The sequence below is a fragment of the Cavia porcellus genome, unplaced genomic scaffold (assembly GCF_034190915.1).
Source record: "Cavia porcellus strain 051 isolate PalLab524CR breed Dunkin Hartley unplaced genomic scaffold, mCavPor4.1 scaffold_3, whole genome shotgun sequence".
In the NCBI taxonomy this organism is placed as follows: Eukaryota; Metazoa; Chordata; class Mammalia; order Rodentia; family Caviidae; genus Cavia; species Cavia porcellus.
In genome coordinates this window covers 65974278-66000832 of record NW_026947486.1, presented here as the reverse complement: position 1 = coordinate 66000832, position 26555 = coordinate 65974278, and the positions used below count along the sequence as shown (strand labels likewise).

The 26555-nt window shown below is 35.5% G+C and overlaps 1 protein-coding gene across 3 annotated transcripts in view; it reads right to left on the bottom strand.

The window, feature by feature from the left end:
• Tbc1d8b (TBC1 domain family member 8B) overlaps window positions 1-26555 on the bottom strand; it is a 109126-nt gene that overhangs the window by 27611 nt on the left and 54960 nt on the right. For all 3 annotated transcript variants that reach the window (XM_063246241.1, XM_063246239.1, XM_063246240.1), the window contains 3 exons: window positions 2855-3004; window positions 2145-2295; window positions 885-1099 (listed from right to left, as the gene is read on the bottom strand). In XM_063246241.1, coding sequence (XP_063102311.1) covers window positions 885-1099; window positions 2145-2295; window positions 2855-3004 — 516 coding nt within the window. The remainder of the gene's footprint in view (window positions 1-884; window positions 1100-2144; window positions 2296-2854; window positions 3005-26555) is intronic.

The window sequence follows — 26555 nt, the reverse complement described above, 5'->3', positions numbered from 1 at the left end:
CTTACGTGTATACCAGGTTTTTTCCCCATGTTTGGGAAGTTTTCTGCTATTATTTCTGTAAGTAGTCTTTTTATGTCATTTGTGTTGGCCTCTGCTTTTTTGTTGATGCCCATCATGCTTAAATTATTTTTCTTTGCATTGTCTTGCAGCTGTCGAATTGTTAGCTCCTCGTTCTTTGTTATTTTTAAGAGCTCTTTCCTTTCACAGTCACTAGCTGTAATCCTGTCTTCAGGGTCCGAGAGTCGAAATTAAATCTCTTTCAAGTGGTGGATTTTGCTGGATCTTTTAATTTGCTGGATATCTCTTTGAATCTATTTCATGCATTGTAATTCCTTCCAATATTGTTCTTCAAGGTTTCCGGTATTTTCCCTTCTTCTTCTTCTTTTTTTAATCTTTGTTTTCTTTAGATATGCTTAGAAATTTTTTTATTATTTTTGTGGCTTCTGCTTTTATTGTAGATATTAGTTCTGATCTGATTACTTTTACAGCCTCATGAAGTTATTTGTTTACTTCAGTTGCTATCCTTTCAGAGATTTTAGGTGGGTGACTTCATTTTCTTCCACGTCTATATCTTCCAGAGTTGTTTTGTGTGGGCTGGAGATCTGAGATTGTGTTTTGCTTCTTTGTCTTCCCATTTTCCTGGGTTCCTCCCAACAAGCCAGCTGTGGGGTCACAGGTGCTTCTCACATTGGCCGACCTACCATGGTGTAGGGGAATGGGCCAGGCACCTGGATTTCTCCAAACCCAGGGTCCTGGAAAGGTTAGGGTTAGGGTTACCATCCTGCTTACATTAATAATAAGTATTATCAATCTAACCCAAACTCATATTTTTATAATTTCAACTCCTGTCCTTATAATTTCAAAAGCTCACAGTGAAATCATACCTGGCAGTATCCAATTTTGGGATTCCTATATGCATAAGCAGTAAGTACCCGCCTCAGAGCAGATATGCCAGTATCACTCTGAAATGCTGGGTGCTCAGGGAGGGAGCGACGCAAATCACGTTCGATTTCTTCAGTAGCCAAGTTGCAGGTCCCTATGGACTTTTCAACCACTTTGGCATAATAGCCAGGGTTAGTAGCCATGTCATTCACAGCACCTATGGAGATGATTGCAGTCACATAGAAAAAGAGAAACATAAGAAAACTATGATTTAGGGCTGGGGATTTAGCTCAGTGACATAAGCACCTGCCTTGCAAGCAGGCAGTCGTGAGTTTGATCCCTGGTACCAATAAAAAACAAACAATGATTTGTACATTCTAGTATATTTTCATAGATCTGAACAATTGGATTTCACTACTTTGAAATTCAGCTTTATGTTCAAGTGATATCTAAGCACAAAAAGCAAAGAAATTAAGGAAAATAAACAACTCTACAGTAGCATCTATATAATCTTAAGCTAATAATATTATGTAACAGAACAACATTTTGAATGTTTCCCTTTAACTTTTTTTTGACACTAAAGAGATTTTTCCCAATTAGACATTACTTGCCTAATAAAGTAATCTACCCAGGCACCAGATGTATGAATATATAAGTAAGTATACATAACTACATACTTTGCTTGATGACTAGTCTAACTCACGATAAGACTTTTTCTCAGTCAGTTTTGTAATTCTTTAACTTTAGCTTAGTATAAAAGTCTTATAAGAGATATAATTAATGTCTGTTAAGTGCATAAAGTGAACAAATGTAATGTTGACATTTCTAGTTTACTAACCAAGTTATATTCTTAGGTTATTAAATGAATTGGTCACTAAATGTAGAATTGTATATAATATGTACATTAGAATATTGAGAACAAATAAATGGTCAAAGGAAATTTCCACTTATTGACTTTGCTTTTATTTATGCATCTCTTATGTGTAGCACTGTAATGTAAAACAGAACATAAAAGTATAGAACTGTACTATACAGTACAATCAGAAAAAATTACAGTACTGTATAAACAAGGTGTAATATACAAAAAAAGACATTGAGGTTCTCTAAACAAGATGTTAAAAAATTGTATATATGCAAAAAGATGTAAGCACGAGTGATAGCTTGTAAATCTAAGTGGTGGGTGCTAAATCTGAAGAACAGCACATCTTAGTCCTAAATTCTATTGTTAAAGAGATAGGTCACCAAATGAAGATTATTTGTACCTGAAAAAAGCATCCAGAGCTCTCCTCTTAAGGTCTCTGGAATCCCTCTTACAACCAGATCTCGAGTCTTTTTGGTCCGAAACATGCTAACACCACGCCCACATTCTGAAAATAGTATGTTCCATGACTGTTCCTTCATTTTTTCTTTCAACTGTAACAGAAAAATGAAATCAACTAAACACAGTGAGAAATTAACATCTTTAAAATAGTTTGCCCACCCTTTTCACCATGAAATAACATCTATGGAAACCAAGAACATAGAAAATAAAACTCAGTTTTAACAAAAAATCAATATTTACCTCTGTTTTCCCCAAAAATCTTTTAAAATTATTGTATAATTTTGCAATTATTGCTGTCTAACAGCATTAATTTACTATCTTAACTCAAACTCAGAAAAATGGTAAAAGTATTATGCTTAGTAAGCAAAGCTTCTCATCTTAATTCTTCCCAAATAAGCTCCATTTCTGTATAAGCTATTAGAAACCTATACAAATTAAACCCCAAATCAAACATTCCTCTTTTATGCTCATTCTTGATAACTATTCTTGTGTGTTATGGAAACAAACAAGGCACATGAAAGTACAGTAAGTTTTGAAAGTTTTTTAAATCTCAAAGGAAGAGTTTTCAGTTCTGGTATCTGCTAATCTGCACTAAGATTCTTTTTTAATCAACTGTTCCAGTCTATAGATATAAATATTTTACTTTCTTACCATTTTAGAATTAAGAGTCTCCAGATTCTGAGGGTGAAACACTGTCATTAAGGCTTCTGTGTTCACAGTTTTACTGCATTCTTTTTGACATGTCAAAGACTGTACCTCAAAATTATCAGAAGGACCTGTAGAGTCAGAAGTAATAGCAACCTGAAAAGAAAGTCAGAATATAACTGTTCCAAAAGCATGCTTGAAAGTTTCTGTAAGAAAATGCTGAGGCAGGAGTATCACTGTGAGTTCGAGACCAGCCTGGGCTTCAAAGTGAGTTCAAGGCCAGTCTAAACTGTATAGTGAGACCCTGCATCAAAAAGCCAAAAATTAAAAAAAAATGAGAAGCTGGATGAAGTGATGCACACTCATAATCCTACCTACAAGGGTGGCTGTAGCAGGCCATCCTAGGCAATTCAGTGAGAACGTATCTCAAAATAAAAAAGGCTGAGGATGCTGCTCTGGAAGAGCGCTTGCTCTAGTATATGCTCTAGTATAGTATATGCTCTGGGTTCAAATCCTCTCTCTCTCTCTCTATCTCTCTCTCTCTCTCTCTCTCACACACACACACACACACACACACACACACACACACACACATAATCAGACACATACACGAGACAAGAAAAAAATGAACTATCAAACCACACAGAGGAAAGATATGGAGGAACCTTAAATCCATATTGCTAAGTGACAGAAGTCTGCAAAGGCTAAACATGACTAAAATAATAGTTCAGAAAAAATACAATTATAGAGATAGAGCAGTTGCTTCAAGTGGTTTGCAGGGGAAGGTCTACCATGTAGAGTGCAGAAGATATTTAGGGCAGTATATTCTATATTATATTTTAATGGGAGATACATGACAGTATAAATTTGGAAGCCCCATAAAAGTATATAGTAACAGAATGAATACTAATATAAATTATGGGCTTTAGTCAACAGTAATGTACTGAGATCGGTTCATCAATTGTTAAATGCAAAATGTTAATAATAGGAGAATCTGTAGACAGGGTAAAGGATAGAGAAGAATATATATAAGAACTCTGTATTTTCTGTTCAAGTATTTTATAAACCCAAATTTGCTCTAAGAAATAAAGTCTCATCTGGGTATAGTGGTACATGCCTGTAATCCCAGGCTAGCAAGTGTGAGATCAGTTTAGGCAACATAGTGACGTAATGAGACTCTGTCTCAAATATTTAAGGAAATAAGGAAGGAAGGAAAGAAAAGAGAGAGAGAAGGAAGGAAAGAAAGAAAGAAAGACAAGTGATTGGGGGGCTCAGCATAAAGGTCCTGAATTCAGTCCCCAATGCCACACCAAAAGTAAGAAACACAATATATTAATTAAAACAAATATCATAACCATCCTAACAAATAGAAAATCTCAAATATCAAGTACAAATTCTGGAGTTGAAAAGTATAACCAAAATGAAAAATTCAATTGTTCAAGCTGGCAAAAGGAAGAGTCAGCATTCTTGAAGATTATAGAGACTATCCACAGGTATACTTTATTGTAAAAATCATGAAGAAAAATAAATAGAACCTCAGTACTCTGTGGGAAACCATTAAACATAACAACATATGCACAATGGAAGCCCTAAAAGGAAAGAAGATAGAAAAGGAAGAATATGTCAAAAAATGATGGCAGAAAGCTTCCCAAATTCATGAAATATTAATCAAGAAATCTCATCCAAGAAAATTAGTAAATTCTAGATAGAATAAATTGAAAGAGAACAACATGTAGACACATCATAAACTGACATTACTCAAAGACAAAGCATTTTGAAATCAATAAAAGAAAGGCAATTTTTTTTTCAGTGTAAGGTTACATATAATACAGAACTACAAAAAAAAGCATAACAGTAAGAAATCACCTGTTAATAGATTACATATTATCATCTTAGAAATAGTTGCTCAAATCACAGTATCAAAGAATACAAAGTAGACATTCAAACAGAGAGACTACAAACAGCTGTGTTCAATGATCCAAAAACATTAATATAGTCAGCTATTCAACATCCCTATACACACTTGCTGTTATATCCGTTAGAGCTCTTTTTTCCCCTTCCTCTCTTTTTACAACAAAATTTACACATTTTAGATTTTATTACTCCTTAGTTCTTATTACTTTTGGGGGGGGGGAGAATAAAGTCAAATATGGCAGAACAAAGCTGTCAGTGAAAACCAAGGATAGACTTAGCACATGATGTAGAACAGAGTATACGGTTATTAACAATAGTTATCAACGTTGTCTCTTGTTTCCTTAAAAAGATTTGTCTATCTCATTAGATATTATAAAGTTGGACAAAACAGTAGAGAACAAGACCAATACAACTTAGACATTGTAAACATTACAGGACTTCCAAAGGAGACAATAGTCAAACCAGAATGGGCATCTTAGTGAATCTTACTGCCTTCAAAGTAGTTGCCTATACCCTCGGACCTGATACTATCCCACAGAATGGAACAGAGTCTAATCAGTCAAAACAAGATCGTGGGAGCATTACAGGACTTCAAAACAAGTTAATAGGAAATCGAAAAGAGTTACTATTATATATCCTAATTTTTTAAATTTTTCCCTTAATTAAAATAAACATAAGAAATAACTAAATAATTTTTTTTAAAGAATAATAGTTACCATAGTGTCTGTCTTTTTCCTTGAGATATTTGGATAAAACTTCATATACTATAGCTTCAAATATTTCCATATCAAGAAGCCCGGAATAAAGCCTAATTAATAAGTGAAAATTTTATAAGGCTTCAAGGCCACATAATGGGGAATCATGATTGCCACATATTTTCATATATTTGAATCATTACTTACATTAGGGAAACTATTCGGTATTCATACATGCGAGATTGATTTATTTCACTTATGAGTATGGTCTCAAGCTGCGCCCATTTATTGATAAATATCTCAATGTGATCCTTCTTTATAGCTGAATAATATTCCATTGTATAGAAATACCACAACTTTTTTATCCATTCCTCAGTTGATGGACACTTGGGTTGTTTCCAAGATCTGGCGATTACAAATTGTGCTGCTATAAACATAGGTGCACATAAATCACTGTGGTATGATGCTTTCAGTTCTTCTGGGAATATGCCTAGAAGTGGAATAGCTGGAATAAATGGGATTTCCAATCCCAACTTTTTGAGAAACCTCCAGACAGACCTCCACAAAGGCTGTACCAGTCTACACTCCCACCAACAGTGCAGGAGAGTTCCTTTTTCCCCACATCCTCTCCAGCATTTGTTGTTGTTGGTTTTCTTGATCCTGGCCATTCTTTCAGGAGTGAGATGGAATCTCAGTGTGGTTTTAATTTGCATTTCTCTGATGACCAATGATGATGAGCATGTTTTCATATATTTATTTGCCATTTGCATTTCTTCATCTGAGAATTGCGTATTCATCTCAGATGCCCATTTTTGGATTGGATCTTTGAATTTTGGAGGTCTGAGTTTTTTTAATTCTTTATATGTTTTAGACAAGAGTCCCTTGTCTGAGAGAGAGTTCACTAAAATCTTTTCCCAGTTTGTGGGTTTTCTTTTCACTATGCTGGAGATTTCTTTTGACATGCAGAAACTTTTTAATAAGATGTGGTCCCAGTTATTGATTCTGGGAAGTGTTTCCCGTGCGGTTTGAGTCCTGTTCATGAATTCTCTACCTACTCCTATGTCTCCAAGGTTTCTACCCACTTTGTCTTCCAATAGATTTAGTGTTTCTGTTTTAATATTCAGATCTTTGACCCATTTAGATTTTAATTTAGTACATGGTGATAGACATGGGTCTAGCTTTAGTTTTCGGCAAATGGAGAGCCAGTTTTTCCAGCACCATTTATTAAAGAGACTGTCGTTCTTCCAGTGAACCTGCTTGGCTCCTTTATCAAAGATAAGGTGGTTGAGTGTGTTTGTAGTTGTGGTTGTATCTTCTAATCTATTCCATTGATCTTCGCCTCTGTTTTGATTCCAATACCATGTTGATTTTACTACTGTTGCTTTGTAGTATAATTTCAAGTCAGGGATTGTGATGCCTCCTGCTTTGCCTTTGCTGCTTAGAATTGCCTTTGCGATTCTAGGTCTCTTCTGGTTCCAGATGAAATTTAGGAGTGATTTCTCTAGATCTATAAGGTATGTTGATGGTATTTCTATTGGGATTGCATTGAATCTGTATAAGAGTTTTGGGAGAATGGCCATCTTCACAATGTTTGTTCTTCCTATCCATGAGCAAGGGATGTCTTTCCATTTTCTGAGATCATCTTCAATTTCCTTTTTCAGTGTATTATAGTTTTCACTGTATAAGTCTTTCACTTCTTTCGTAAGAGTAATTCCTAAATATTTCATTTTTTTGCTTGCTAATGTGAATAATCCAGTTTCTCTTATTTCCCTCTCTGTAATTTTGTTGTTCGTGTATAGGAATGCTATTGATTTCTGAGTATTGATTTTGTATCCAGCCACATTACTGAATTTATTTATTGTATCTAAGAGTATTTCAATGGAGTTTAGGGGGTCTTCTATGTAGAGTATCATGTCATCTGCAAACAATGATAACTTAACTTCTTCTTTTCCTATCTTTACCCCTTTTATTTCTCTTTCTTGCCTAATTGCTCTGGCTAGTACTTCCAGTACTATATTAAATAGGAGTGGTGATAAAGGACATCCTTGTCTTGTGCCTGATTTTAAAGTAAAGGCTTTCAATTTTTGGCCATTTAGAATGATGCTGGCTGTTGGTTTGTCATAAATGGCCTTTATTATATTGAGGTAAAGACCATCTATTCCAATTTTCTGTAGAGTTTTTATCATGAATAAATGTTGGACCTTATGGAAGGCTTTTTCTGCATCTATAGAAATGATCATGTGATTCTTATTTTTGGCTTTATTGATATGGTGGATTACATTTATTGATTTGCGTATGTTGAACCATCCTTGCATTCCTGGGATGAATCCCACTTGGTCATGGTGTATAATCTTCTTGATGATTTGCTGGATCCTATTTGCCAATATTTTATTGAGGATTTTTGCATCTGTGTTCATTAGGGAGATCGGTCTATAGTTCTCTTTTTTAGTTGGGTCTTTCTCAGGTTTTGGTACTAGAGTAATATTTGCTTCCAGGAACGTCTTAGGAAGGATTGCTTCCCTTTCAATTTCATTGAACAATTTGAGGAGTGTCGGCATTAGGTCTTCTTTGTATTTCTTGTAGAATTCTGCAGTGAATCCATCTGGGCCTGGGCTCTTCTTGGTGGGTAAGGACTTAATTACATTTTCAATTTCAGTAACAGAGATTGGGTTATTCAACAGTTTTACATCCTCTTGATCTAGCTTTGGCACTTCATATGCTTCTAAGAATCTGTCTATTTCTTCTGTGTTATCAAACTTTTGAGAGTAGAGGTTTTCGAAGTAGGTGTTGATGATCTGTATTTCTATTGGGTCTGTAGTGATTTCTCCTTTTTCATTTCTTATTGCATGAATTTGAGCTTTTTCTTCCCTTTTTTTAATAAGGTTGGCTAGGGGCTTATCGATTTTATTTATTCTTTCAAAGAACCAACTCTTTGATTTATTGATTCTTTGGATTGTTTTCTTAGTCTCTATTGCATTGATTTCTGCTCTGATTTTTATAATTTCCTCTCTTCTTTTGGCTTTGGGCTTGACTTGCTCTTCTTTTTTTAGCTGTTTGAGGTGTAGCATCAAGTTATTTATTTGTATTCGTTCTGTTTTCCTGATGTGGGAACTCAGTGCAATAAATTTTCCTCTCAGGACGGCTTTCATTGCATCCCACAGGTTCCGGTAAGTTGTATCTGTATTTTCATTTTCTTTTAGGTATTGTTTGATTTCTTCTTTAATTTCCTCTGTGACCCACTGATTACTCAAGAGTGTGTTATTCAGTTTCCATGTGTTTGTGGGATTTTTGCAGTATCTTTTATCATTAATTTCTAATTTCAGAGCGCTATGATCCGATAACATGCAAGGGATGATTTCAGCTCTTTTGCACTTGTTTAAATATGTTCTGTGAGCTAATATATGGTCTATTTTAGAAAATGATCCATGTACTGCTGAGAAGAATGTGTATTCTGATGTTGTTGGGTGGAACATCCTGTATATGTCTATCAAACCCATTTGTTCACAGGTATGATTCAGTTCTGTTATTTCTTTGCTCATTTTCTGTCTGGTTGATCTGTCCCTTGGTGTCAATGGCGTATTAAGGTCTCCTGTTACAATTGTGTTACTGATAATTTGAGTTTTCATTTCTGTTAATAATTGTTTTATATAACTTGGTGCTCTGGAGTTTGGTGCGTATATATTTAAGATAGTTATCTCTTCCTCTTGGAGTTTTCCCCTTACAAGTATGTAGTGACCTTCTTTGTCCTTTATGGTCATTGTTGGTTTAAAGTTCACGTTGTCTGCAAACAGAATGGCTACTCCTGCCTTTTTCTGGATTCCTGCTGCATGAAGAATTGTTTTCCATCCTTTGACTTTCAGTCTGTGAGTATCCTTCTGGGTTAGATGGGTTTCCTGTAAACAGCATATGGTTGGATTTTGTTTCTTGATCCATTCTGCTAGTCTGTTTCTTTTGATTGGTGCATTGAGACCATTTACATTAATGGTTATTACTGTTAAATGCTGGTTAATTGTAGGAATGTTATCTCTCTGCTGTTGCATCTTTATTTTTCTGTTCTGTTTAATTATTTGCTTTGCTTAGTGGTTTTTTCCTTTGTGTATCTAAACTGTCTTTCAATATTTTTTGCAGGGTCGGTTTGGTGTTCATGAAGTTCTTCAGCTGTTCTTTGTCATGGAAGTATCGTATTGCACCATCTATTTTGAATGATAGTTTTGCAGGATATATCAGTCTTGGTTGGAAATCACTTTGCTTTAGGATCTGGAATATTTCACTCCATGCTCTTCTTGACTTTATCGTTTGTGCTGAGAAGTCTGCTGTGATTCTGATAGGTTTTCCTTTATAAGTGATCTGTCTTTTCTCTCTGACAGCTTTTAGTAATCTATTCTTGTGTTGGATTTCTGGGATGGTGATTATTATATGTCTGGGTGTAGTTTGATTTTGGTTATGAGTGTTTGGAGTTCTATATGCTTCACTGATCTTGATGTCAGTTTCTGATCTCATGCTTGGGAAATTTTCAGCTATTACTTCTCTAAATATCCGCTTGACATCCTTTATGTTGTCTCCCTCTCTTTCATTAATCCCTATCATTCTTATGTTATTCTTCTTTGCATCGTCTTGCAGTTGTTGAATTGTTGTTTCCTGATTCCTTGTTATTTTCAAAAGATCTTTCCTTTCCTGTTCACTAGCTGCAATCATGTCTTCAAGGTCTGAAATTCTATCTTCACTTTCATTAAGGCGGTTTTTACAACTTTCAGTGGAGTTTTTTATTTCCTGTATATCTCTGTGCATCTGCATTATGTATTCTGTTTGTTTCTTATATTGCTCGTCTAGGGATTCTATCTTTTTGTTTAGTTCCTCCAATTTTTTATCTGTGTTTTCTTTAGATATATTTAGAATCTCTTTCATTTCTTTTATCATTTCTTCTTTTATCTGGGAGATTATTTCGAGTTTGAATTTCTTTAAAGCTTCCTGGAGTTGTTTGTCAACTTCAGTAGCTATTATGTCCGATATATGAGGTGGATGGGATATATTTTCTTCTATATACATTGCTCCTAGGGTTTCCTGAGATGGGCTGGAGGTTTGAGGTTGTAATTTGGTCTTTCGTTTTGTCATTTTGTATATTTCTGTGTTTCAAGTGTTATTTGAAAGCTTCCTCAGGATCTGTTGAAAATCCCCTTCTATGCTTGGAGCTACTGAGCCTCTGACACTGGACTACCCCAAGCCATTGGGCCTGCAGAACCAGTGTCCCTCCTCTGCCTGCTCAGAACTCCGCAGTTCCAGACAAGCTGGGCCTCAGGGACACTGTGCGCCCACCTGCCCCTTGGAAGATCCACAGCTCTTCAATTGCAGCCGGCTTAGGGTGCTCTCCACAGGCCACAGTGCCTCAGGAGCCTGTGATCCCTCCCTGCTTGCAGAGATATCCACAGTCCTCTAGGCAAAGGAAGGGACTTCTGCAGGCACTCCAGATCCGCCCAGCTCCTCCTCTGCAGGCAGTTGGCTAGGCGCGGCTGGGCTCGGGGGTTAGCGTAGGCCCGCCCATCCGTCAGGAGCTCAGCAGACTTCCAAGTGTAGCCGGGGGGGGGGGGGGAGATGGGGAGGCAGCTGTAGTGGCCTCTAACCCACTGCTCCACTTCACTGCACCCAGAAGCCTGGGGGGTCCGGAACAGTCTGAGATTTGGGCAGACTGTGCTGGGCACTCACCACAGGCTAAGGTGCCTCAGGAAGCTGCGATGCCTCCCTGCTTGCAGAAGTATTCAGTCCTTCAGACAAAGGAAAGGGCTTCTGCAGGGACTCCGGATCCGCCCAGCTCCTCCTCACAGGCTGAGGTGCCTCAGGAAGCTGCGATGCCTCCCTGCTTGTAGAAGTATTCAGTCCTTCAGACAAAGGAACGGGCTTCTGCAGGGACTCCGGATCCGCCCAGCTCCTCCTCTGCAGGAGATGGCTAGGTGCGGCTGGGCTCCGGGGTTAGTGTAGGCCCGCCCATCAAGAAAGGCAATTTAGTAAAAAAGATCATCAAGGTATAGCTCAGCAGTACAAGCATCTGCCTAGAAAAAGCAAGGTTGTAAGTTTGATCCTCGATACCAAAAATAAAAATCACCAATAAGATCAGCAATGAACTTTTCATCAGAAACCTTGGAGGGTACAAGGCTGTAAGCTTACATATTCAAAATGTTGAAAGAAAACAATCAACCAATTATTTAATATCAGGCAAAATTATACGTCAAAAATAGAAGTTAAAACCATATCATTTATGTGCAAAAGAACTAGTTACCAAAGAAGCACAAATTAAAATTATAAAGAAATATAAAATCACCCTTACATTAAAATAGCTAAAAGAAAAAGGTATACAATAAAAATGGGAACGCTGTACATCACTTGTGGATAAGTAGCCTAGTTTCTTAGAATGTTAAACATACCAAAGAAAAATGAAAAAATTTCCACATAAAGTTTTGCACATATATATCCAGCAGTTATTCAAAATGTTCATCAACTGCTAAATGTATAAACAAAATACAGACTACTCATACAAAAGACTATTACTCAGCAACATAAAGGAAAGAACAGTGATGCATTCTATGACCTCACAACTATGATGCTATTCTGAACCTCAGAAGTATTCTGACAATGAAAACAAGTCACAAAAGATGACTGCAATTCCATTCACACAAAATATGCATATACATCAATCCAAAGAGATAAAAGGTAGATTGCTAATTTTTAGGACTAGGGAAGGAAAGGACATAGAAACTAACATTAAATTTTATGAGTCACCTTATTTTTGGTTTTTGTACCTAGAATTGAACTCAGGACCTTGCACTTGCAAGGCAGGTGCTGTACTGCTGAGCTACACTGCTAGCTGAGGCAGCTTCTCAGGGGAGTAAAATGTTCTAAAACTGACTTATGATGGTTGCACAATTAGATACATGCCCTAGATGTATAAAGATGGATAAGACCTAAGAGTTTAGGAGAGACATTATATGAATAACTATAGTGCACTGTCATAAGTGCTATAATAGAGATACATACAAATTATAGTGATATGCATGCTAATATCTCCAGTGTTACATTCTCCAGTGGATTAAAATGAAAGCTGTTACCCCAGCACAGGAAAACAAAACAAAACAAAACAAAAAAAAATTACAGCTGTATCACAGAGGAAATAATCAACTTTTACTAGACAGAAATCAGTGGATGTTGTCAGGATGTTGCTTATCATGGATCTTTTAGGGTAAACAAGCATTTCTCAGTAGGCACTAGAGAAAGAATACTTTTTTTTGATACAAGGGATCAAATTCATGACCTCACGCTTGCCAGGCAAGTGCTTACGCCACTGAGCTAAACCCCAGCCCCTAGAAAGAGCATTCTGATAGAGGGAAGAACATATACAAATAGGTATGCACACAATAACAATATTTGGGGACCTAAAAATAGCTCAGAATGACCAATGCATATAGTATAATATATGTAGAGGAGTAGAGAGAGAGAGAGAAGGCAGGATAAAGAAACCAGGATTATATCATGAAGGAGATTAATTTGCTTACGTTATTTGGTGAGAGATCACTGGAAGACTTAAGTAGGAAAGTAAAAATCATTATATTTATGTATGAGAAATACCACTCTAAAGTTAATATAAGATGGACTGCAGGGAAGGAGAATTGGAGAGACTTTTAAAACATTCATGATGAGCATCTAAATAAAAGTAAGTGTTGATTATTCCCATTAACAAGCTCCAAAATCTGAAATGTTTGAGCCCACAAATATATATTCACATTGTAGATCATAGTCAAAATGCAGCTGCACTAAAATGTATATATAAATCAATAAATGTAATGATGTACAAAATGAATTTGACAAAGTCCAAAATTCATCCATGATAAAAACCCTAAAGCAAACTGGAATATAATTTTTATCTAAATCTGATAAAAGCCATCTATGACAAACCAATAGCCAGTGTGATACAAAATGTACAAAAACTGAAAGCTTTCTTTCTAAAATCATGAGCAAGACAAAAATGCCCACTATCACCACTCCAGTTCAATACAGTAATGGAAATATTAGTCAGAGGAATTAGGCAGGAGAAAACAGGAAATGAAAGACATTTACGGTAAGTACTACAGTTTATAACAAAGGAGATCAAAGAGAATATCAGAAAATGGAAAGATATCCTGTTTTTGGATTGACAGAATCAATATAGTGAAAATGGCCATACTTCCAAAATTGTTATACAGAATTAATGCAACCCTGATCAAAATACCAACAGCAAACCTCATAAAACTAGAGCAAACAATGCTAAAATTTACAGGGAAGCAGAAGGGATCTAGAATAGTAAAAGGAATTCTGGGCAATAAAGGTAAGGCAGGGCCCAACACAATCCCCAATTTGAAGTTATACTATAAAGTTATCATGATAAAAACAATATGGTATGTATTGGCAAAAAACAGACCTCATGATCAATGGAACAGAACAGAAGATACAGAAACAATTCCAAGCACACTCAGCCTACCTTATCTTTGATAAAGTGGCCAAATACTTTCACTGGAAGAGAAAGCCTCTTTAATAAATAGTGCTAGGAGAATGGGCTATCTACAGGCTGAAGATTAATGCTAGAATCATTATCTCTCAGCATGCACTAAACTAAAATCAAAATGGATCAACGATCTAAACATTAAAACAGAAACAATCTGCTGGAAGACAGAATAGGTAAAACTCTTGAAGGTATAGGTGCAGGGAAAGACTTTATGAATGAAATTGCAATCATACAGGAAATATTATAAAAATCAACAACTGAAACTACCAACAGACTGAAGAGAAAACCCACATAATGGGAAAGGTTTTTTTTTTTTTTTTTGTGACAGCTATTCCTCAGACAAAGGACAATATTCAGACAAAGGAATATATAAAGAACTCAAGAAAATCATATCTCCCAAATTTAAACACTCAATCCAAATATGGGTATCTGAAATGAATACACACATTTCAGATGAAGAAGTACAACTAAAAAATAAAGTATATGAAAAAGTGTTCAACATCACTGGTTATTCAAGAAATGCAAATTAAAACAACACTGAGGTTATATCTCACTCCAGAAAAAATGGCTCTTCTCAAGAAATCGACAAGTAACAAATGTGGGCAATGCCGTGAGGAAAAAGGAACTCTTCTTTACTGTTGGTAGGAGTATAGATTGATATAACCACTATTGAAATTAGTCTGAAGATTCCACAAAATAACTACAATTACAGATTCCACTTGAACCAGTTATTCAACCTTCTAGATATCTTCCCCAAAGAGTTAAAAGCATCGTATCACAATGATATAAGCACACCCATGTTTATAGCAGTACAATTTATAACAGTTAAATCTTCATAACACCCATATGCCCATTAACAGATGATTGGGTAAAGAAAATGTGGTTTCTATATACAAAGGTGCACTACTCTACCATAAAGGAGAAACCTGAGACATTTCTAGGCAAATGGATGCAACTTAAGATCATAATTTTAAGTGAAATACATCAGATACACATGTTTAAATATTACACTGTTTCTGTGTGAGAAATCCAAAGGGTAAATGTCATGGTTTATGTGGGTGGCCCCCAGGCTTCATAAGTTTGCATTGTGCATTTGTGATTGGTTCATTGTCTAGTGCTTAGATTGATGGCGTCAGTGCCACACCCACATAGGGGTGGAGCCGAGATGTAATGCAATTGCAGGAAGAAGGCATTCTTGCTCTCTTACTGTTTCTGCCTTGCTTTTTGTAGCCGCCATGAACTGTGGCCCTGCCTTGCCGCCCTACCTTGGAGCCAACTAAGTATGGACTGAAACCTGCAAAAACTGTAAGAAATAAACCTTTCCTTTCATAACTTTTGGTCATCAGGTATTTCATCTCAGAATGAGTAAAAGTAACTAAGACAGTAAATAAAGAGCAAAACAGAGGATAATGGGAAATAGGAAGAAAATGTTCAAATGGGATGGGGAACAAGAGATAGGATGGGAGAAGAGATGGAAGGAAATAGGGATAAAAAAGAATGGAAGGAGGGGCCGGGGATTTAGCTCAGCGGCATAAGCGCCTGCCTTGCAAGCAGGCAATTTTGAGTTTGATCCCTGGTACTGATAAAAAAAAAAAAGAATGGAAGGAAAAATAAGGAAAATAAATTTTGTATATGAGGAGGGGAAAAAGGTTTGAGCGGAGGGAAGGAGAATGGGAAAAACTTATAAATGTAAAGCTTAACCCATATAAGTGATGTTTGATTAGATCTGTTTATGTTGTTATAACCAACAGTAATTGTCTTCTCACAACACAATGACTGGGTCTAAACCATTCTATTTAAATAGAAGAATGAGAATTTGAACAATATCTCTGGACAAACACAGCTGTGAACATATTGCCAGAAAGAAGAATCTAAGTGAAAAATAATCTTTATATTAACTACAACTACTCTTCAGTTTACTAGACCTCAGCCTGAAAATACACCATGCATAACACTAGATAGATAGATAGATATAGTCACAGACACAGACATAGATACAGATAAGGATATGCCATGAGATTATAAGTGGGGCTTTTCAGAGCTGGTTCAATCTAGGGTATGTGATAGTGGGATTAAATTGTGTGGTACTAAATTGCCCATTTATTGGAATTAACATAGCTCTTGGTGTGGATAACCGAAGGTCCACCCTGGGTGTGGGTGGCACCACTCAAAAGGCTTATAGCCTGGATGGGAATAAAACAGAAAAGGGGAGTCTTCTGCTGCTTGCTGCTTTGTTGCCTTCTACCTGACCATGTTGTGAACTGTTTCTCTTCTGTGATGCCCCTCTGTGATGCAGTCATGCCTTAGAGTTAGTTGACGATGTACCAAAACCTTTACAAACTTTTACATATATATATTGGCACAATATATATATATATATAGAGGGAAATATGGGAAAACAAAGCAACAGAAGGCCCTCTAGGTGTCACAATTCTCCCAAGAGAGAACTACCAGGCACTGATGCAGAGCAAAGCAAACAAAAGGGCAGTGGAGCTATATGAATGGATGAAAGAGGAGATAAAAATACATGGCGAGTTAAAAGAGGGCAAGACTGAAAAGTTCACGGAATTATCATGTAAAATGACCAATTTGGATATGAGAGAAATAAATAAAAAATTGGAAGATGTGAACAAAATGGTTCAAAATCACCAAAGATACAGACACTTGAGTTAGAAAGAAATCAGAAGATAGCACACAAGGAGCAATGAATTTGTTTATAAAAATCTTGAAAGAAAACTCCAAGTACAAGAAAAAAATTCAATATACAAGTTAGCAAGATTAGAGAACATTAACTACTATGATAAAAAAAGGAACTCTTCACCACACATCATTGAATTCACAATAAAACAACAGATTTTATGTTTTGAGACAGGTTCTTGCTATATAGCTCACTGGCCTGGACTCACTATGTACCTAGGCTGGCCTAGAATTTGCAGAAATCCTCCTGCCTCAGTCTCCAGGGTGCTGGGATTACAGGTGTACACAAGCACGCCCGAGTATTTTTCTTTTTCTTTTTTTTTTTTTTAGAGACAGCATCAGGCTTTGTAGTTCACACTGGCTTCTAACTGGCAGTGATCCTTCGGCTCAGCCTCCCAAGTGCTAGGATTACAGGTGTGCACACCATGCTCAGCAAAAGCACACAATTTTAACAGCTTTCAGGGAAAAGCAAGAAATCACATTTAAAGGTGAACAGTTTAAAATTATAGACTCCTCAATACAAACTTCTTAAAGGCTACAGGAGCTTGCAGTAAAGTATTTCAAGCCTTAAAGCAAACAACTTCTGGCCCAGATCAACATATGTGGAAAAACAAGAAAATTTTGAAAATAGATGGAGAAATAAAAACTTTATATGAAAAAGAACAACTCTAGGGATTTATTAGTACCCACCCACCACTCTAGAAAACAATCAAGAATATTCCACACTGGTACAATAAAGCCAACAAACCCAAAAATGTAGGTGGAATGAATACATCAAGCAAGAAAAATACATAGAAAAAAGAAAAAAAACTGCAAAAAACAAAACAAAACAAAAAAAACACGTTATCAACAGAGAAAGGGCACAAAAAAGGAATTAAGAAACAGTTTTCAGTAATAACAATGTTAATGGTTTCAACTCCTGTTAAAACACACAGATTGGCAGACTATATTAAAACCAGAATCCAAATTTGTTGTTTTCAAAAAGTCATCTAATCCAAAAAGATATTCATACAGTAGAAGTCAAAGGACCTGTACCAGGACCCCATAAACAAACAGGGATAGCAATTCTAATCTCAGACAGAGTAAACTAGCTAAAACTGGTCAGATGAGAAAAAGAAGATCACTTAGTACTAGTTGAGGGAATATCCAACAAGAAGAGATAACACTAGTATCTGATAAAAGCCATCTATAACAAACAAGACAAGGACACCAGTAACACCACTTCAGTTCAAAATACTGATAGTGAGCAAAACATGAGCCAGGGAACTCAGGAGGAAAAACAAAAAGTACACATATACCAAAGGAAAAGGGGCTGGCATTTAGCTCAGGGGCATAAGCGCCTCCCTGGCAAGAGTAAGGTCGTGAGTTCGATCTCCGGTACCCAATAAACAAACAAACAAACAAAAAAAGACATTAAATTATTATTTGGAGATGACATGATACTCTACTTAGAAGACCCAAAGAATCCCACCAAAAAACACTTAGAATTAATATACAATTTCAAAAATATAGCAGGATACAAAATCAACACAAAAATTAATAGCACTTCTATATTCCAATAATGAACTAAAGGAGAAACAAATTAGGAAAACAATATAATTTCCAATAGCATCAAGAAAAGAGCATTACAAGCACAAGGTCCTGAGCTCAATTTCTGGAGCAAAAAAAAGAAAAATTATATACCTAGGAATTAACCAAACCAAGGAAGGAAGTGAAATATCTATACAATGAAAAATATAGAACTCTAAAAAGGAGATTGAAGAGGATATCATAAAATGAAAAGATGTTATCTGTTCCTGGAGAGGCAGAACCAACATAGTCAAAATGGTTACACACCAAAAACTGTTACATATATTTAATATAACCCAGTAAAAATAAACAGTACTCTTCACAGAACTAGAGAAAACACTCCAAAAATTCATATGGAAACGTAAGAGACTCAGAATAGGAAAAGCAACCATGCAACAAGAGCAAAGAAGAAGGCATCACAATATCTGACTTCAAGATATACTACAAAGCAACAGCAATAAAAACAGTATGACATTGACATAAAAACAGTCATGGGGTTCAGTGGAACAGAGTAAAGGATACAGAAATGTCCCGAGACGTTTCAGCTATTTGATCTTTGATAAAGGGGCCAAAACATGGAGGAAAGATAGCCTATTTAACAAATGGTTGATATAATCCCCATGTCAGAGCCCTTTGTGGATTCAGAGGACCTGGGAACTACTTGCTTGTGCCCAGCTGCCACATCCTTTGGAGCTCTATGACAGAGCCAGAAGGATCTAGGAAGCATGCATCCTGCCCCGACCTGCTGGTTCTATCCACTGGACCCCATGCTGGTGCCAGGAGGAGCTGGGAAGCACACTCATCATTTCTAGTACCTAAGTTCTCCATAGCACAGGGCAACAGAGTTCACAACTAACAGACTGACTTGACAGAAGACACCACTGCCCAAGAGGAGGAGAGTCTTGCTTCAGAACCCTTTAACAAAGACTAGGTAAGAGATAGCTTTGGAGAAGACAAGAGCTAAATAGCAATCTTCTGAGATGTGCTGGGAGGCCCAGGCTCAGAGCAGGAAGATTACAGGGCCTGTGTCTTTTGTGGAAGGACAGGCTCAGAGAGCGTAATCAGAAGAGGCCATGGTATTAAAGATGAAGGCATACACTATAGTGATATGTTTGAACTTCATTACTGCTACCAACATCTGGCAGAAATCAGTGCTCTGAATTACGAGGAGGGAGGAGTAATTGCCTCTACTAAAATCAGAGTCCTCATTATTTGGTAAAAGACTGTTCATGAGTGGTTCTAATGATCTATTAATATCCAGTTGACTTTTGATTCTACTGTTGCTGCTGAATTTACTACCACAGACAAGGAACATAGTAGTGGCTGGTAATTCATTTTCTCAATGGCAATATCTGGATTGCCTGGGTGGGGGTCATAAAAAGTAATGTGGCTTGCTCCCAAAGAATGGATCTCTAGTTCAAAGAATTTGAAAACTCTGGCAGAAACATACAAACAAAAAAGAAAAAAAAACAAAGAAACATGAAAAGGTGAGGAAACAAAATACCTCTAAAATCTCCCAAATCTCCAAATTTCCCCCAAATTGGTGCAAAGGGCATTGAGGGCGAGGAAATCATACACTACACAGAACATAGGTTTGAAAGGATACCAAGTGGAGATAAAACAGTTCTACAATATGCTTGGTAATATTTGAGATATAACTAATCTCATAGTGACTGTAATGAAACAAATGATCAGTGAATCTGAAGACATACACACACACACACACACACGCACACGCACACACACACACACACACACAAAACAGCAAGTAAATCTAATGAAAATAATGCAAAACATGAGTTTCCAGGATAGAAAAGGATAGGTATCTATAAGAAAGTTCCAAACAAAAATCCAGGAGATTAAAAGCATAAATACAATTACAAGTAATAGAAGTGATCAGTGGAAAGACGGAATGTCTTTGCCTAGAGGGCTAGGCAATGATAAATGATCAATTAATGAGAGATACATTAACAACAACAAGGGAACAGGCAAAATGCATCCAACCACTTTTAGATGACTCAAAGAGGACTAATATAAGACTAATGGATTCAGTGAAATATCAGAAAACAACACAAAGGACATACAAAACTTGTTTACACAGTAATAGCAGAAAACATTCCAGATACGGAAAAGAAATTGAACATACAGATAAGCAAAGCATATGGAACTATGAACAGCCATGATTAGAACAAAATCACTCCATGCCAGATAACACAAGAACAGAATCTTCAAGGTTGCTAGAGAAAAGCAATGAATCACCCATAAAGAAAGTCTATTAGAATTTCAAGAGTTCACAACACAAACATTAAAGGCAAAGAGGGCATGGAACAAAGTCTTTCAAGATCTTAAAGATAACTTCCAATTGAGACTGTTATACTGCAAGAGTATCTTTCAAAATTGATGATGGAATAAGATACTTCCATGATAAAGAAAATGTAAAGAAATTCATGATGATCAAACCAAAACTCCAAAAACTTGTCAAGGATACCGTAGAAGAATATAACGAAGCTAACAATGTCAAATGGAATAATAAAATGAATACATCAGGTAAGGTACCAATTAAGTAGAAGGGAAGGAAAACAAAATAGCAACAGGATATTAATGCAATGACAAGAAATAAATCATTGCCAATTACAACTACTACTGTAAATAGATTCAACTCACCAATCAAAAGACACAAATTAGCAGAATGCATCAAGAAACAAAATCCAACAATATTCTTTATACAATAAACACATTTGTCAGGCATAGTGATGCATGTCTTTAATCCCAAAACTTGGAAGGCTAAGGCAGGAGGATCACTGTAAATTTGAGGCTAGCCTGAGCTACATAAGTGAGTTCAGGGTCAGAATGGGTTACAAAGTGAGTCTCTGTCTCAAAAAAAAATCTACATTTAATACAAAAATAAATTCAGACTAACATCAAATGATGGAAAACAGTATTTCATGAAAAGGGAATTCCACACAAGCAGTAGATAGATATCTTATTTTCAGATGAAGCAGATTTAAAGCCAAAGCTGAGCAAAACAGGCAAAGAATGACACTACATACTGGTTAATGAAATACTCAACAGAAAGAGATAACAATTACAGATATAGATGCACCAAACCATGATGCTCCCATAAAACCAACTCTAATGGGTATAAAAGATCAAATAAACATCAACAAAATTATAGTTGGTGATCTCAATGTCGCAGTATCATTAGATCAACTAAACAAAACATTAACAACAAAAAAATCAGAGATGAAATCAAATCTTTGAATAAATGGAACCAAAAGACATATAAAATGTTCTACCTAACTATAACAGAATATATATTCTTTCTGGCTGCATATGATACTTTATCAAAAAAATAGACCACATACTAGTGAATAAAGAGTGCATAATGTATACATAATAATCAAAATCTTATTATACATATAATCAGATCACTGTGCAATAAATGTGGAAATCAATAGCATAAGAATCATAGAAACTATCCAAACATATGGAAATTAAATAATGCATTGTTGAATAGGTCACACAGGAAATTAAAGAAGAAATTAAGGAAGACAGTTCCTAGAATTAAATGATAATGCCAGTATAACATATCAAGAACTTATGGGACATAATGAAAGCAGTCCTGTAAGAAAAGTTTGCAGTGGTAAATTCCCACATCCGAAAAACAGGATGAGCCCAAAATAATAACCTAAGGATTCATCATGGGTTAGGCATAGTGGTGTGCACCTATAATTCCAGCAATATAATTCCAGGGTGAGTCAGGAGGATTACCATGAGTTTGAGATCAGTCCTGGCTACCCATGTGTTCAAAACCATCATGAATTGCATTACAAGACCCTGTCTCAAAAAAATAAAAAATAAAAAAACACCCTCCAAAAAAAAGAAGAAAAAGAGGAGGAGAAAAAATATTCATTTCAAGGTCTTAGAAAAACAAGAATGATACAAACCCGGAGTTTGTATAAGGAAGGAAATTATAAAGATCAAAGTGGAAATTAATGAAATGAAGACTAAAAAAACAAAACAAAGAATCAACAAATAAAAGAGTTGGTTTTTTGGAAAAATCTACAAATCTTTAGCCAACTTTACCAAAAAAGTAAAGACATAAATTAATGCAATAGAAATAAAAACAGTGCAATCACAAAGGACACTACCAAAATCTAGAAAATCTTTAGCAACTACTTTACAAAAATATATGCTAAACAGGTGGAGAACTCCGAAGTACTGGAGACATTCTTAGATACATATGAACCGTCACAAATGAAACAAGAAGACTTAAAATCTTGAGCAATGTTGAATAATGAAAGACAATGGGGCACCAGGGATTCAGGTCAATGGTCTGACACATTCATGGTAAGTGTAAGGTCCTAAGTTCAATTCCTGATACCAATAAATAAATAAATAAAGTAATTAGATCAAAGCAATAATTTAAAAAAAACTGTCAGCTAAGAAAAGTCTATGACCTGAGGGTTCACAGCTGAATTGTACAAGAACTACAGAAAGGATCTAACACTAGTACTTCTCAAAATATTTAATGAAATTGAGAGGGAAGGAGTATTTCCAAAATTATTCTCAAAAGTTAACATTATTTTGATCAACCAACAAGACAAGGATATACCCAAGAAAGAGAACCATAGGCCAATTTCTTTAATGAACATAGATGTAAAAACCCTTATCAAGATACTGACAAACAGAATGTGACAAATCATCAAAAAGATCATACAGCATGACCAAGCATGCTTCATCTCATGGGTACAAGGCTGGTTCAACACACACAAACCAATAAATATAATTTATCACATAAATAGACACATGGACAAAAATCACATGATCACTTCAATAGATGCAGAGGAAGTCTTGGACAAAATCCAATATCCATTCATGATAAAAAAATAATGAAGAAAATAGGTATGGAAGTGAATTTCAACATGACAAAAGCTATTTTTGACTAACCCGTCAACATCAAATTAAATGGAGAAAAGCTAAACGCCTTCCCTTTAAAATCAGGAACAAGACAAGGACTGCCATTGTCAGCACTCTCATTTAAGGCGGTCCTCAAAACATTAGCCTGAGCAATCAGGGAAGAAAAAAAAATGAATGGGATACATTTAGGAAAGGAGGAAGTCAAAATACCATGACATGATCTTTTACTTATAAGGCCTAGAAATTCCATCAAAAGACTCTTAGAATTGGTAACACAATTCAGCAGTGTAGCAGGATACAAAAGTGAACACACGAAAATCAACAGCATTCTTATGTACTAATAATGAACTCAGTTAAAAAGAAATTGGAAAAATAATACTATTTACAACAGTACCCCAAAAATTAAATACTTAGGTTTTAACTGAACTAGGGAATTGAAAGAGCTCTAACATGGAAAATGCAATGGAATATTACTCAGCTATAAAAAAGATGATCATGAGGCCTTTATAGGTAAATTGAGGCAACTGGAGACTATCTTCATAAGTGAAATAAATAAGAATCATATTTATAAATACCACAATGAAGGAGTAGTAAGATCCAAAATGTGTAATAGTTATTGTAAAAAAGAAAGAGAAGGAAAGTGCTCTAAAGATATAACTGCATGTATGTTTAAGTGTGTAAGATAGATGCCAAAATTACTACGTTTTTGTTGGATCACTGAACAGAACAGTTTGCATTCTCATTGCTTGACTGTCTAATTTCTATGATTTAATTTTGTAGCATGAATAAATATTACTAAGATGACAAAATGTAATTTATCAACTAGTGATTTCTTAGCATTAATTTGTTTTGGAAATTCTGTATTATTTCTATCCTTTTTTCTGTTTTGTTCTTTTTTCTCTTTAAATAAAAAAAAGAAAATTACATCAGACTAAAAAAAAGAAATTAAAGAGGACCCAAGAAAATTGAAAAAATATCCATGGTTTCTGGTTAGGTAGAACAATATAATTAAAATGATGATACTCCCAAAACTGATACAAAGATTTAATGCAATCTTGACCAAAATACAAATGTCATGTTTCACAGAGCTAGAAATAACAATCTTAAAATTTATATGGAATTAAAAGAAACTGAGAATAATAAAAAAAAATTCTGGCTAAAAAAAAGCACATGTCATCACATTCCCAAACTTGAAATTACACTATAAAGCTCCAGTGAATATGGGCACAAAACTAGGCATGTGGATCAGTGGAACAGAACAGAAAAAGCAGTAACAATCCACAGTACATAGAGCTCTTAGAACTTTGACAAAGGAGCCAAGAACATACCCTGGAGGAAAGATCATCTCTTTATTAATTAGTGCTGGCAAAACTCAAAATCCACGTATAGAAGATTCAGTCTAAATCCATATATCTCACTATGCATTACATTAAAATAAAAATGGATCAAAGATCTAAATGTTAAAACAGAAACAATCTTCTGGAAGATAAAATAGGTCCAACTCTTGAATTTGTAGGTATATGTAAGAACTTTCTGAACAGAACCCCAGTGTCAAAAGAAATGATGAATGAGAATCAAAAAACGAGACCGTATCAAATAAGAAAGATTCTACACAGCAAAAAAGACAACTGCCTAGATGAAGAGTCAATTTATAGAACAGAAAAAAATTCTACCAGCTACCCCACAGAGGACTAACATCACGAATAAAGAACTAAAAAAATTAGACTCCCCAAAGAAAAGACCCAATCAAAATAATGGGCAACCAAAATGAACCAACACTTCTCAGAACAACTATAAGTGGCCAATAAGCATATGAAAAACCATTCAACAATCCTGGCTATTAGAGAAATGCAAAAACATCATTGAGATTCTATCTCACTCCAGGAAGAATGGCTATGATCAAGATATTATATAATGAGAAATACTGGAGTGGGTGTGGTAAAGAAGGAATCCTACAAATGTTGGTAGAAATGTAAACTAGTACAAACATAGAAATTAATATAGAAATTTCTCAAAGAACTAAAATTAGAAATTCCATTCGACCCAGCTATTTCCCTTCTACATATTTTCCCCAAAGAGTTAAAGGCATTACTTACATACCAATGTATATATCAGCATAATTCACAATAGATAAATCCTGGATACATCCCATATGTCCATCAGCAGACAAGTAGATAAAAAGTATGTTGTATCAATAAAATGGAATTTGGCTATATAAAAGGATAAGTCTGAGACATTTGTAGGAAAATAGATACACTTGGAAAATATTAAGTGAAATAAGTGAGATGTACAAGCTTAAATATCATGTGGTATCTCAGCAGAGTCAGACAACGTACAAATAAAGAGCAAAATGAAGGGTTGATGGAAACAGAAGATAGATGTTTTGTAAATGGGATGGGGCCCAAGAGAATGAGGACAAGGGATAGGAGAAGGGGAAGTTAAAAGATTTAAGATGTGTCATGTACATGTAGCAATACTACAATGAATGTAAACATTATATGTCATAAATATAAGCTAAAAATAATATTAACGATTATGAAAATGGGGAAAGGGGATCTAGAGACAGAGGGAGAGAGATAGATGGAGATGGGAAGGGGAATAAAACTGAATCAAGGTATGATGTACATGTACCTGCTCTGTTAGATGAATGTAAATTTCATGTATTGCAAAGAAGTACTAACAAAACTTAAAAACGTTTTATCTGATTAAATTTATATTGGTAAAGTAATATCAATATACTGACTAAAGTTTAACCATGGCAGAAAACTTTCTCATTTTTATCAAAGGCACTTCTCCCTTTAACTAATTATATTTAAAAAGATTTTCTGATACTCTTCTTTTTAACATCTTTATTTAGATATGTACCTTTAAAGCCCCATGCAGTCATAGTTTTTCTGGAGGTGGCTGAATCTAAAGTGTGTGATTGATCTGTAGTGCAACGCTGGGACTGAGCACTGGTGACTGATGGATCAATTCAGTGATTGGATTGGCACTGCCCTAAACCAGGACTAGATATAATTCCTAGATGAGACATAATATAAAGGACAGAAAGAGGCCTGTCTCACTCACTCTTGTTGCTTTTGCTGTCTTCTACAACCATGAACTGTTGCCTCTCTGCCATGTGCCATCCTGCCTTGGAGCCAGCCAAATACAGACTGAAACCTCTACAAGCTGTGAGCTAAATAAACCTTTCCTACTTAACTTTAGGTGTCAAGTATTTTGTCTCAGCAACAAGAAAAGTAACTAAGATATAAATCTAATATAATATTACTGCACATATAGCATAAAACCAGTGGTTTCAATATGTTCACAGCCACGTAAGCAGCAATACTCCAAATCTAAATTCCCTTCCTATTTTTAGCCACTATTTATCACTTCTTCCTCA